At 31.0% G+C, this 12,176-nt stretch overlaps 1 protein-coding gene across 1 annotated transcript; it reads right to left on the bottom strand.

Moving 5' to 3' along the window:
* Positions 1-6,850: 6,850 nt before the first annotated feature.
* LOC107642357 (alpha/beta-Hydrolases superfamily protein) lies at positions 6,851-11,926 on the bottom strand. Its single transcript, XM_016345683.3, has 5 exons — positions 11,204-11,926; positions 9,179-9,215; positions 8,577-8,813; positions 8,372-8,419; positions 6,851-7,696 (listed from the first exon to the last, which is right to left on the bottom strand). Exons 1-5 carry the CDS (start codon positions 11,521-11,523, stop codon positions 7,109-7,111), a joined length of 1,230 nt encoding a protein of 409 aa, XP_016201169.1. The 5' UTR covers positions 11,524-11,926; the 3' UTR covers positions 6,851-7,108.
* Between the last annotated feature and the right edge of the window lie 250 nt (positions 11,927-12,176).

Here is a 12,176-nt window from a genome sequence, read left to right as displayed (position 1 = left end):
CTCCTCTTCTACAATCTCCATCTGTGCTCCTTCTCCAAGCTTCCTCTTCCCTTCTGGATTTATTTTCTCTTCCCTACTGCTATGTTCTTGCACAACCTCTCGAGCCATTCTTTTCCACTTCTTCTGCTCTCCTTTCTCCTTTTTATTCTCTGGTTTTTTAACATCTTTACTGCTGTCTCCTTCTGGAACTTCTTTCCTTATATCCTCATTTTGCACTTCTATGTTTTGTATCTTTAGGATTGCAAGTTCTATTTCTGTTTCTCTTGTCTTCCATGATTCTTTCTCTTCTATTTGTTTCTGCTTTTTCTTCCTGATTTTTTTGTGGCTTCCTCTTTGCTGGATTCGATATCTTTCCCTTTCACCTTTTCTGCACCTCTAGAATCTGACATTGTGAGGTTTGCCAGCTTGCTTAACAAGTTTTCTTGGTTTCTTCTGAGTTTTCCTTAGCTGCTGTGGATTGTCCTTTTCCCTCTCTTTCTCCTTACCTGTTTCTTCTTTTTTTTTTCCACCTTCATTCCGAACGTATTAGCTCTTATCCAGTCACCCAACTCTTTCGACTGCCATTTTATACCTTCTTCTGACACCTCTTTCTTCTCACAGTTTCTTTCATCATGTCCTAGCATCCCACAGAAATAGCAGAAAGTTGGGAGCTTCTCATACTTGAAATCCACCCAGGTTATGCCATCTTTTATGCTTCCAATATTGACTCCCTTTTCGATTAGTTTATTTATTTTCATTCGCACTTTTGCTTTGATGAACTGTCCCTACCCATTTCCACTTTCAAATACGCTGCATTCTACTACTTTCCCTATAGTTGCTGCGAGTTTCTTTCCCAGTTTTACTGTTTTGCAATGTTATGATAATTTTCAAATCTACACATTTACCTCTGTCTCTGAGAAGTCCATTTCATCTGGAATGATGTTCCTTTCCCATTTCTTCAGCAGAGGCCACGAGTTTCTGAAAGTCCATGGGGTTCCTTTTAGTGCTCTCTTCATATCTCCCTTTTTTTTAAAAAAAAAAAAACTGGTACAGTTTACTTTGGATCTCTTTCATTTGGAAGCCTTCTGGTTTTCTCCATATATTATACATGGCATTTTGTACCCAGTTTGGGTTGATAGATTTTTCAGTGATTAATTTTTTCATAATGCTATATTTGCATTTTTGGACTCCCTCTTTATTGTCTCCTTCATCATAGACAACTAGTGCTTTCTCTTCTTTTTTATTGGTCTCTTGCTGTGTTGGATCTTTTTCATTAATTGCTGATGTTGATGCTTCCATTTTAGATTTACCCAAATGCTGAAGATCTTGGGTTTACTGCACTTGGCAATTGGCCTCGATTTGTTTACAAACGGATTTGTACACGGTTTTACGGATGCTGTTCACTACCCTCCCCTTTCCTATTTGGTTTTGCCTTAGCAGAGCAGAAGAGAGAAATTTTTTTATATTATATTAGCATTTTCCAACTTGCAAGTATTAATTTTTAACTTTTAAACTTTATAAATATCATTTATATTAATATTTAAAATAATTTTCGATATACAAATATTAATAGAACGTCCAATTAGATATTACTATAAAATCTGTAAAATAATATCATTTTAATTTGAGTAATAACCTAAAAATAACGTCATATCATTTATTTTAGGTCAAAAAATTTTAATAAATACTACTTATATCGTATCACAATTCTATTAACGTCTATGCTTTAAAAATTATTTCAGGAAGTAAAATGTTGTTCACAAAATTTAAAAATTAAATAAAAACAAATAAAAATTTTGAGACTAAATTAAAATTTTTAGATAAATCCAAAAACTAAATTAAATATTATCTCATCACAAACGGTTGGATTCTGACTTCTGACTCTCCCCACGCCCATCCCATGTCAAAAGTGATAGCACACTTCACCAAATTATTAGTACTACATCCTGTTAATTTAATTTAATAGCGTTTTAATTAAAAATATATAGCAAATGTATGAGGGAACAACTTTTTATTTTTTAATTTGAAAGCGTTAAATCAGTATAATTTAGGATTTGAGTTTTTAATTTGACTTTCTTCGCTAATATACGTTTTAGGAATTTGTATGCCTTTTTAAAAAAAATTATTGGCATTATACATTGCTTTACATCATCATCATCAGCATCATCATTATTATTATTATTATTATTATTATTATTATTATTATTATTATTAAATTAAAACTTCTAAACAACTGTTTATATACAGAGTGATCTTTCTTTTTTTATCTTTTGTATATTGTGAATAGATTTAATTCAGTTTTATTATAGAAAGATGATTTTTTTTTTTTTAAAAAAACCATTGAAGATAAATCAATTAATTATTTGTGGAAAAAATGAAATTTTCAAGGGGGTATCTACTGAAATATTCTAGAATTTTTTTAACGGAATACATTTGATTGAAAAAATTGTGATATTAATTTTTTTCTGGCTCTTTTTTTAAATGATATTGAAAATCATTATTAGAATACATTTGATTGAAAAATTTGTGATGGCCAGTAAAAAAGAGACAGCAAGTTTGAGCTTCCTTCTCTCTTCATAGATACCATACCACATATAAAAAGAATATTAGTAAACACATTCATATTATATATATAAATGCACTAGAAGCTCATTTCTATTATTATAAAATTTCTATTCTTCCATAGATTTTGTTTTTGATTAAACATCAATTTGTATTGTCCATGTCAAGATCTGCTTCTTTGTGTTCATGATTAAAGCCAACGACCCCAACAGAAACAAATAAAAAAGGGACAGCAGAACATTCTGAGTACTACTTTATTGTTGTTGTTTTGATAGAATTAAATTAAAATTAATGTGAACCACTTTGGTGGTTGGTGGAGTGATTAGCTCATTCGTCCGTTTAAAAGTGTAGAAATTCGAATCTTATCTTATGCATATAATAATTCATTGGCTAGTAACAAACCCTTAAACATCCGAATTAATTCTTATCCTACTGAGTTCAAGATCCAGTGAGACACCTAAAAAAAATTAAAATTAATGTGAGGTAGGTCCACTAGAAACATACATACCCATGATTTGAACCGCCACCCTCCATCCATATCTAAAAGTCAAAGGTCTAAAACAATTCAATTTAATTCAACCTTACAATTGAAATAATTCATGTTGTATTTGCCATGCCCATTGTGTGAAGGGTGTTAGTTGTTGGCTTTAAGCACAAAAAGGCAACTATGCTTTTATTGCGAAACTCAATCAAGTTGTTTGCGTTTGGGTATCTTTAATTTCTTGGTGGAATGATGAAATGTAAAAAGGGAGCCACTCAAGTCAAGATACTTAAAATAATTTTTTTTAAAAAAAATTTAGTAATTAAAATTTAACACTTATAATCGATTAAATTAGATTATTTTTATCAAAATTAGACCGGATAAATCGATTTAGTTAAAAAATTAGTAAACTAAATTTTAAACTGATCTAAATTAATATTTTTTTTAATAAAAAATGACTACAATACCTTTATTATAGAAAATGACTAAAATACTTTTATTATATATATTTTGAGAACTCTAAATTCTAACCCTTTTCTTCTCTCTATGCCGTCATAAGGTTAGGATTTAGGATTTTTTAAATTTATATATGTATATATATAATAAGAGTATTTTAGTCAATTTTTATAATAAAAGTATTGTAGTTAGTTTCTATAAAAAAAGAATATTAATTTAGATTGGTTTTAGATTTAGTTTATCAATTTTTTAGTCAAATTAATTTATCTAGTCTAATTTTAATAAAAATAACACAGTTTAATCGATTATATATGTTAAATTTTAAAAATTAGAATTTAAGTGTCTTTATCTGAGTGGCTCCAATGTAAAAATAGAACAAAATAGGAGCCTCCAACTTCAATGTGACTCTAACTTCAAATAGTGGTGTGAATGTGCATTCAGTTCTTGGCGTGTAGGGAATGCTGACCATGACTTCTACACCTACATCACATGCTAAACACTAACGATTATATTTTTTTTAATTAATGAACATTTGTATGAGATATCAACTCATTAATTAATTAAGCTCATGGCCTGGTTTTTTACTTCTTGGTATGTATTTCGTGTATCACATTCCATTGGAACATGCAAGATTATGGAATACGACCAAGGTAATATAAAACCTGATAAAAGTTGAAAAGGTGAAACTAAGATTAGTATAAAATTGACCAATCAAATTGTTTCATATAATGTTTAAAATAGAAATCATGGCAAACTTGAAACCTTATCGTATGATGCTATGTGTTACTTACACAACTCTATTTATTATAAATAAGGAGCATTTAAATAAAGATGCTTAAAACGTCTTTTTTTTTTTTAAGATGTTTTTCAGTAATTAAAATTTAATATATATAATCGATTAAATTATGTTATTTTTGTCAAAATTAGGCTAGACAAATTAATTTAATCGAAAAAATGGTGAATCAAATTTTAAACTGGTCTAAATTAATATTTTTTTTTTATAAAAAATAACTATAATACCTTTATTATAGAGAATGATTAAAATACTCTTATTATATATATATATATTAATTTTAAAATTCTAAATTTTAATCCTACGATAGAAAAATAAAGGACTAAAAATTTAGGATTTTCAAAATTAATATATATAATAGAAGTATTTTAGTCATTTTCTATAATAGGATATTATAATTATTTTCTATAAAAAAAATAATATTAATTTAGACCGGTTCAAGATTTGATTTCACCATTTTTTAATCAAATCAATTTATCTAACCTAATTTTGACAAAAATAACACGATTTAATCGATTATATGTATTAAATTTTAATTATTAAAATTTTTTTTATAAAAAGACGTTTTTAACATTATCTGAGTGGTTCCGAAATAAATAAACTTATTTTGTTCATGCATCAACCACATTTGCGAGTAGAGTATTTCGTAATTTATTTTTACATTATTGTTACAACTACTTACAAATAAAAAATATTTGATGACAATTAATAAATATTAAATAAAAAAAATTTTATTAATTTTTTTTGTTTTCCTAACATTATCTTTTACAAATCTTCTAATGTCAAGCAATATTATAGTAAATGTAAATAATTTTAAAAAACTACGTGATTATCCTAAAACGAAATTTCTTTTTTTTTTTTTTTTTGGACAATGAAAAAAAAAAAAAAAAACGAAATTTCTTGAATTCGTATACTGGATCATGACTACTATTTATATCATTTCTTTTTACCTGGTTCCCTTTTCTTGGAGTTGATTTTTCTTTCCTGGGCAATTCACACATATTTTTATTTTTTTAAGTTCACTATAAGCAAATGTGGGTTATGACCTTTTGACGTTCATTTGTTGTGACAAATGGGCTAATAAGTCTAACTCCCTTCTCATAGTTTTGGATGAAATGCTGGGCCTATGGTCATAAGTTATAAACAAAAACATACAACTGGTAAAAAAAAGCACGACCAAATACAAAAATATCGAATACTTTTTTAGAAAGTGAACAAAATGCAGCCAAGGCCTAAACCAAGTGGCAAATGAGATTAGAGATGTTTATGGATCGAATCATATCCGTAAATATGTGGTATTTATCTATATCTGATTTATAATTTGCGGATATAATTTGATATGCAAGATGATTGGATCGTATCACGGATATCATATCTATATTCATAGATTCGCACCAAATAATTAATAAATAAATAAATAAATAATATATATATGTTGTATTTATGTTTTATTTCAATTAATAATTATTTATATATGTTATGTTATTTTATTTTTATTATTAAAGAAAAGTTGGTTTAATAGTACTTTAGGAGTAAACATATTTAAAAGAATAAAAAAATTTTTTTACTAGAGTGAAAAGGGGGTTTTATTGACTTTTTTTTATAGAAATAAGTTTTTTTATATATATTTTTTATTTTGCGGATATATCCGATCTGCAAATGTGCAGTTCGGATCAGATTTGAACATAAAAAAATATGGATATTGAATCCGATCTGATCCGCAAACACCCATAAATGAAATTACCTCTTAAACAAACTACACTAGGTTCAAATCCTAGCTAATCTTGTGTTGAGTAACATCACCAGCCACACAACACATGAGGTGAAGGATATTGTGTTAAAACTCCAAGATCTTTTGTCCAAAGATTGGGAGGTCCAGTTCCATCTGATTCGAAGGGAAGCTAATAGTGTCGCTGATTGGTTGGCTAAATCCGGAGCTAGAAGTGATTCAGCTCATGTTTCTTGGATCAAACCTGGTGCAGATTTGGAGCAATACCTAGTGCAAGAGGCAACGGGTTCTAGCTAGCTTGGCTTGGCCGTGTTTTGTTTCTTTGTTTTTTGATATTTTCAGTCACCAAAAAAAAATCCTAGCTAAGACTAGGATGAGGTTTTTCAGGTTTAGAAAAACCTCAAAGTGTGGATGTGTGAATAGTGTAATAACAATAAAAAAGTGGACAAAATTGATATCTGAATATGTCGATGATCATAACTTTACTTAAGAGTTTGTTTAAGTGGACAAATGAACTAATTGGTGACACAATTTCCAACCCAAGTAATCACACGAGTTTGGGTTAAATTGATAGTTATATTCTCATTGTATTAACAACTTAACTACAAAACTAAAATAATTTTGAATTAGGTAACACTAACCAATTTTTCGCTTACTGTAAAAATATTTTTTAACTCATCTTTTTGTTGAAAATTTAGAATATAAAACAAAAGTAATTTAAAAAATTAGTTAATATTGGCCCAAAAAAATTAGGTTTCCCAGCTGAACTCAACTCTTAATAGTTTCATCACAAATTAGACATGTAGATAATGAGGCTACAAAGTGGTAGAAAAGAGTAAAGATCCAATGATGCAACATTAACCAGCCACCAGGACAAATGAATTAAAAACATCAAAGTTTTTATGAGTTAAAAATTCCAATAGAAGAGCTTAAGAAATTAAAAGTGTAGATAAAACAATTAAGAAAAAAAAAAAAAAAAAGGGACAGTGGATGATATGCATTTTCCTAATTCCTCATATGTTTTTACATTCACAGCACAATATCCAGAGGGAGTGTTAGGCACCTATACATCATGAACATGCTTCATGCTTTTTTATGTTCTCACCACTTAGCCATTGTGCTTTCCATTTGTGCCACTGTGTCTTCCAAATCCAAAACAACATTTCCAGCACCAACAATTCTTACAGCAACTTGGTGTTGAGCAGCAGCAACTAGGCATTGAGCATCTTATACTATAACTAGAACCTGAGCATTTTCCGCAGCAGCACAAGCATGGTCCGAAACAATTCGACAGCTTCGGTAGGCGGCAACACTTTGCACAGCTAAGTTTACAGCACCTAGGACAATTGAAGGACAAGGAATAACTCGGGCATTCGCAGCTAGAACATTTCGGACATTCGCAGCTAGAGCATTTCGGACATTCGCATGTACAACTACTAATGTTGCAGCATTCACAACCAGACAAACAACAGTTTTTCGGTTCCAGCTTCTTATTCTGACGAATCTTCTTGAGGCGTTTTTCGGTTGTCATGTTCTCCATTTCTTGGACAAATTTGGATAGGTGGCGAATGTAATCGGGGTAAAGCTCCAAGTTGCAGTGGCCGCCTCCTTTGATCCACAACGGATCATAGGTGTCTTTCGCCATTTTCCACAGTCCATTACCATGTAGCCAATTGACAACATCATCTTCTGTACCCTGGAAAACAATTTAGCATTTAATCAATCACATACAGATGAAGTTGGTAGCACTTGAAGGAGCAAAATAATTGGATATGATAAATTAGTATGCTCAGATGAGTCTCTCAAATTTGAAAATACAGACATTATCTTAAAAATTGTGACAAGCCAGGGACAAAAACGATTATAAGTTTTTGTCATTGTCTCTGTCCCTTTCTCCAAACTCGAGTTTTCGCCACCTGTTTTCCAAATGCATATTTCCAAAAGAGGCAGCATTATAGAAGTTCAAAAACCAATTGCACCAATTAGTCTGAATCAAGAGGGAACAAGTTGCCAAAGAAAAAGGTTCAAGTTTTCGAAATCAAATTATAGCCTATGATGGAACATCACACAATTATTAGTCAGTAGTCCAAAGACAATATAAAACATGAACAAATGCAAGGATATAGAAAACTAGATAAGCTACACAACTTGGAGAGAACTTAGAGTTTATCTACTCAAAGTTCCTTGCGAATAAGGAAATCCGGCAGGACGACAAGAGTAGTGCATGTTGTCTTTCCTTATACAATGAATCAGAGGTTCCAAAGTGAAAGAAATCTTATACACAGTAATTTCTTTGTCTACTACTTCCTATAAATGCCGATAGAAACAAACGCAAAAAAGCGACAAAACAGTATCAGAGTTCATTACTTACATGTATCACCAATACAGGGCACTTGACCTTCTTTATTTTGTTGATGTTCTGCATGATTTAGATGATATGAGATGATACAGAAAAAAAAAATTTAACCAACTTAATCCTAACACTTTTAAATTGTCACATCAATTTAGTCTTAAAATTTTCTCAAAAAATAAATTTTCCATCAAATAAGTATTATAGAACTAAATATATAGCTTACCTTATAAATATCAAAGCAAAATGTGAACTTCACATGGCAAAGAACTCTAAGTCCAGAAAGAATGCCACTGTGTAGAACGACACCTCTCAACCTCGGCAATTTAGCTGCCAAGTGCAATGTTGGTCCGCTTCCAACCGATTGCCCATACAAGATTACATCTTCCTGGCTAACTCCGTATTCAGTCTCGAGGCATTCATATATCGCCTCTATGTCTGCATATGTGCTGGATTCACTAGGCTGCATAAAATTCAACAGCACTTCAATTACATATCAATGACATGCCATTCATAGAATTTCCGAAAATTAAATCAGTTACTTGCTATGCACTGTAGTCTAAATAGATAGCTTAGTTACATAATCGGAATTATTTCTATTGTTATATAATTCAAAGCCTACTATCAATTAATCTCCAACTGGAACAACCACTACCATGGACAAAAGCAAGAAAATAAACATCAAATGACAACACCATAAAATAAAGTTTTTTTTCTCTTTTCGTTCGGTCGAGAATAACGGTGCCTTCATGAGAGTGAGTGTGTGTGAGCAGTACATGAATATAAGAGAACAAAATAGTGTTGTATTTTTCCAAAAGAATGGCCTACCTTGCCAGTAGAGGCCCCATATCCAGAGTAGTCATATCTGCAAAAAAAAAAACGTTAAAGGAAAATATCAACTTTCAATTCATGTCCAGAAATGTATGCCCTGAAATATTAAACTTGCATATATATAATTTTAGTCCATCAATTAATGGTTCTCATCAATTGATCACATAATTCTCCAAATCCAATTCAATAATCAACTACCTTTACAAACTGAATTGAGTCATGTATGTAGCCTTGTTAAGTCAATTCATAAATTAAATTGATGTAACTATATACAACATACATTCTAACAATATGTTTGGATAATACATATAGATTCCTTAAACACTAACCAATGACCCACCAAATTGTCCAAAATTGGAGTAATATTAGAGGGAAAAAAAATTCAACTCCGCTAGGTGAACAATGAGAAATGCGAACAACATGAACAACGGGCTGTATTTCAGGCCCACTAACCATTCAAAACAAGGATTATATCTAATTAATTTAAATTTTGATTTTTAAAATTAAAATTAACTTTCCTTTTTTAACTTATTGTTTAAGTTGTTCAAAAAAAGCGTTGTTCCTCTATACTTTCTCAAAAAAAATTATATAACTAAAAAATGTAAACATTATAATTCTTCTTTATGTTTCCCTTATAGACAAGGTTATTATATTCCCTTGGTCAATAATAAGTGTCACGTTACAAAATTAGTGCATCCAACGTTCAATGTATTTCAAATTTCCATACAAACTTTGTCTAAATACAATTAACCTTTTTAACATGAAGGATTTTTGTTTTCCCATTTTGTCCCTTGGCATTGTAATCCAATCCTATTAATTACTTCATTCTCATTTACATAGAAACATCCAAACATGGTGAAACTAAAGCTCAAAGCCAATAAATCAATCATATTATCTTCCCATGAAAAGTCTTTACACAAATGTAACTAATGAATGTGGAAAGTGGAAACCACCAATTAATAATCAGAAATGTTTGGTAACCAAAGAAAAACAGCCAAAAACAGCAATAACTTACCTTATTTAGCATTCATTAATTGTTGCGATAATTAATTAATGCTAAATAAAGCAAGTTCTGGCTGTTTTTTTGTCCTTAATAATAATAAGCTGAAAACTCACGTGAAGATGTATTCATGTGAGATTAATAGTTGAGACTTGAGAATCATTAGACGACAATTTAATCAAACATCTCAAATCGTTTGACGGAACAAGGTTTCCACCTAATAATAATGCATCAATAAATCACTACTAAAGTGAATGTAAAGGAAATTCTTTAGTACTTTCCTTCAGAACTTAAAAAATAAATAAATAAAATTGAAAAAGAAAGGCAAATGAGTGCAAAAGAGAAAAATGCTATGCTATGTCTTAATCTGTATATAGAGGTAAAAACTCAAGTACCTTTAGAGAAGAGAAAGAAAAGAAAAGGTGAAATAATGGAGGACAAGGAGAGGTCAGAAGAAGATTGTTACGGAATACCAAGAAGAAACCACAAAAATACAAGCTACTTTTTTTCCACCTCTTTCACTTTTTTTACTTTAATTCTTATTTTTGTTTTTTGGTCCAAAAACCCTCAACAACTTCATTTACTTACTTTCCGCTTTAGTTGAAAAGAGATAGTAATAGTTAAAACTTAAAACTCAAAAGGCATTGACATTGGCGTTTTCTGATTAACTCTCACTCACACACTCTCTCTCTCACACACACACAGATTCACCTACCAGATCTAAAGAACTAACACACGAGGGTAACTCATCAAAAGTCCAAATTAATCTAAAGCAAAGATAAAATTGTAGGTTTTAAAAAAATAAACTTAATCTCAGATCTATGCAGCTATGCTAGATAATAAAAAAATGATATTAAGACAACAAACAACATAGGAAGTAGGAAGAAAGAGAGAGAGAAGATAGGAGAGAGAAAGAAAGGAGTTTGTTTACACAAAAGAAGGGATGGGTCAGTGAGTAACGTGTAAAGTCTTTGAATGAAGTGAAAATGTGAGAAAGAATATAGTAGTAATGGAAGACTAACCCCATGAGATTAACTCTAAGATTGACCTTGAGTTGAACGAAGAGATCATAGAGTTGACCCAAGTCAGCAGCATTGCCATGAGAATAGAGAAGAGTGAGGCGAGCATAAGGGTTCTTAAGATAGAAAGCAACGATCTTGTTTCCATGTTTGGTGTCAACAAGGAGAACATCCAAGTTGGTGTCGTCGGCGTGAGGGATCGGAGCGGCGGTGGAGACCACCGTGAGCTTGCCGTCGTTGTCCCGGTTGTTGAGGTGGTAAGTGGGTGGAGAGGGTGGGAAGAAGGCGAACTTTGAAGCGAGCTGAGACACCATGCAACCCATTCATGAATTGAGTCACCCCCCAATAAGAAATGTTGAAGCTCACACTCATTAGTGCATCTGTGTTTGGGGATTCTTGAAACCAAGAAAAGAGACTTTTTTTCACCTAACAAGCCTATTGGGTCAGTGAATCACGTGCCAAGTTTTGAGCTTTTCTTCTCTCTCAACTTGAAGGAATAAGATACTAGTTACTTAGTGCAGTTGCTGCTAACACTAGTTTTAGTAGCTGCTATGTGAAACTGGAAAAGGAAGTGTTTGTATATAGTGTGTGAAGTGTGAAGTGTGAAGAGAGAGGTGAAAGGGGAAAGGGAGAAGAAGGACACACATCACAGAACACCCAACACAAGTGTTTAATTTTGGAAAACACTGTTATCATTTATTTCCAATCTGTCTATTTTTTATGCCCAAATTGTGTATTCTGTACTTTTTTTTTTTATATAGTTTACCTGTTTACCAACAAGTAACAAGTGTGTTAATAGCGAATGACTTATAGTTCAAATGACATAGTCTCACCATCTTCAATTAAGAGATTGCGGGTTCGAGTCTCCTATCTTTGATAAAAAAAAAATAAACAAGTGTGTTAATAGGATATTTATTTGGAATATTACAAATAAAAAGTTTTAACTTTTTTATTTATCTATTGCTTTTTAAAACAT

This window comes from Arachis ipaensis, chromosome B5 (assembly GCF_059453495.1).
Source record: "Arachis ipaensis isolate K30076 ecotype BB chromosome B5, ASM5945349v1, whole genome shotgun sequence".
Classification (NCBI taxonomy): Eukaryota; Viridiplantae; Streptophyta; class Magnoliopsida; order Fabales; family Fabaceae; genus Arachis; species Arachis ipaensis.
Note: the sequence above shows the minus strand (reverse complement) of the source record. Positions and strands in the feature narration are given on the sequence as shown.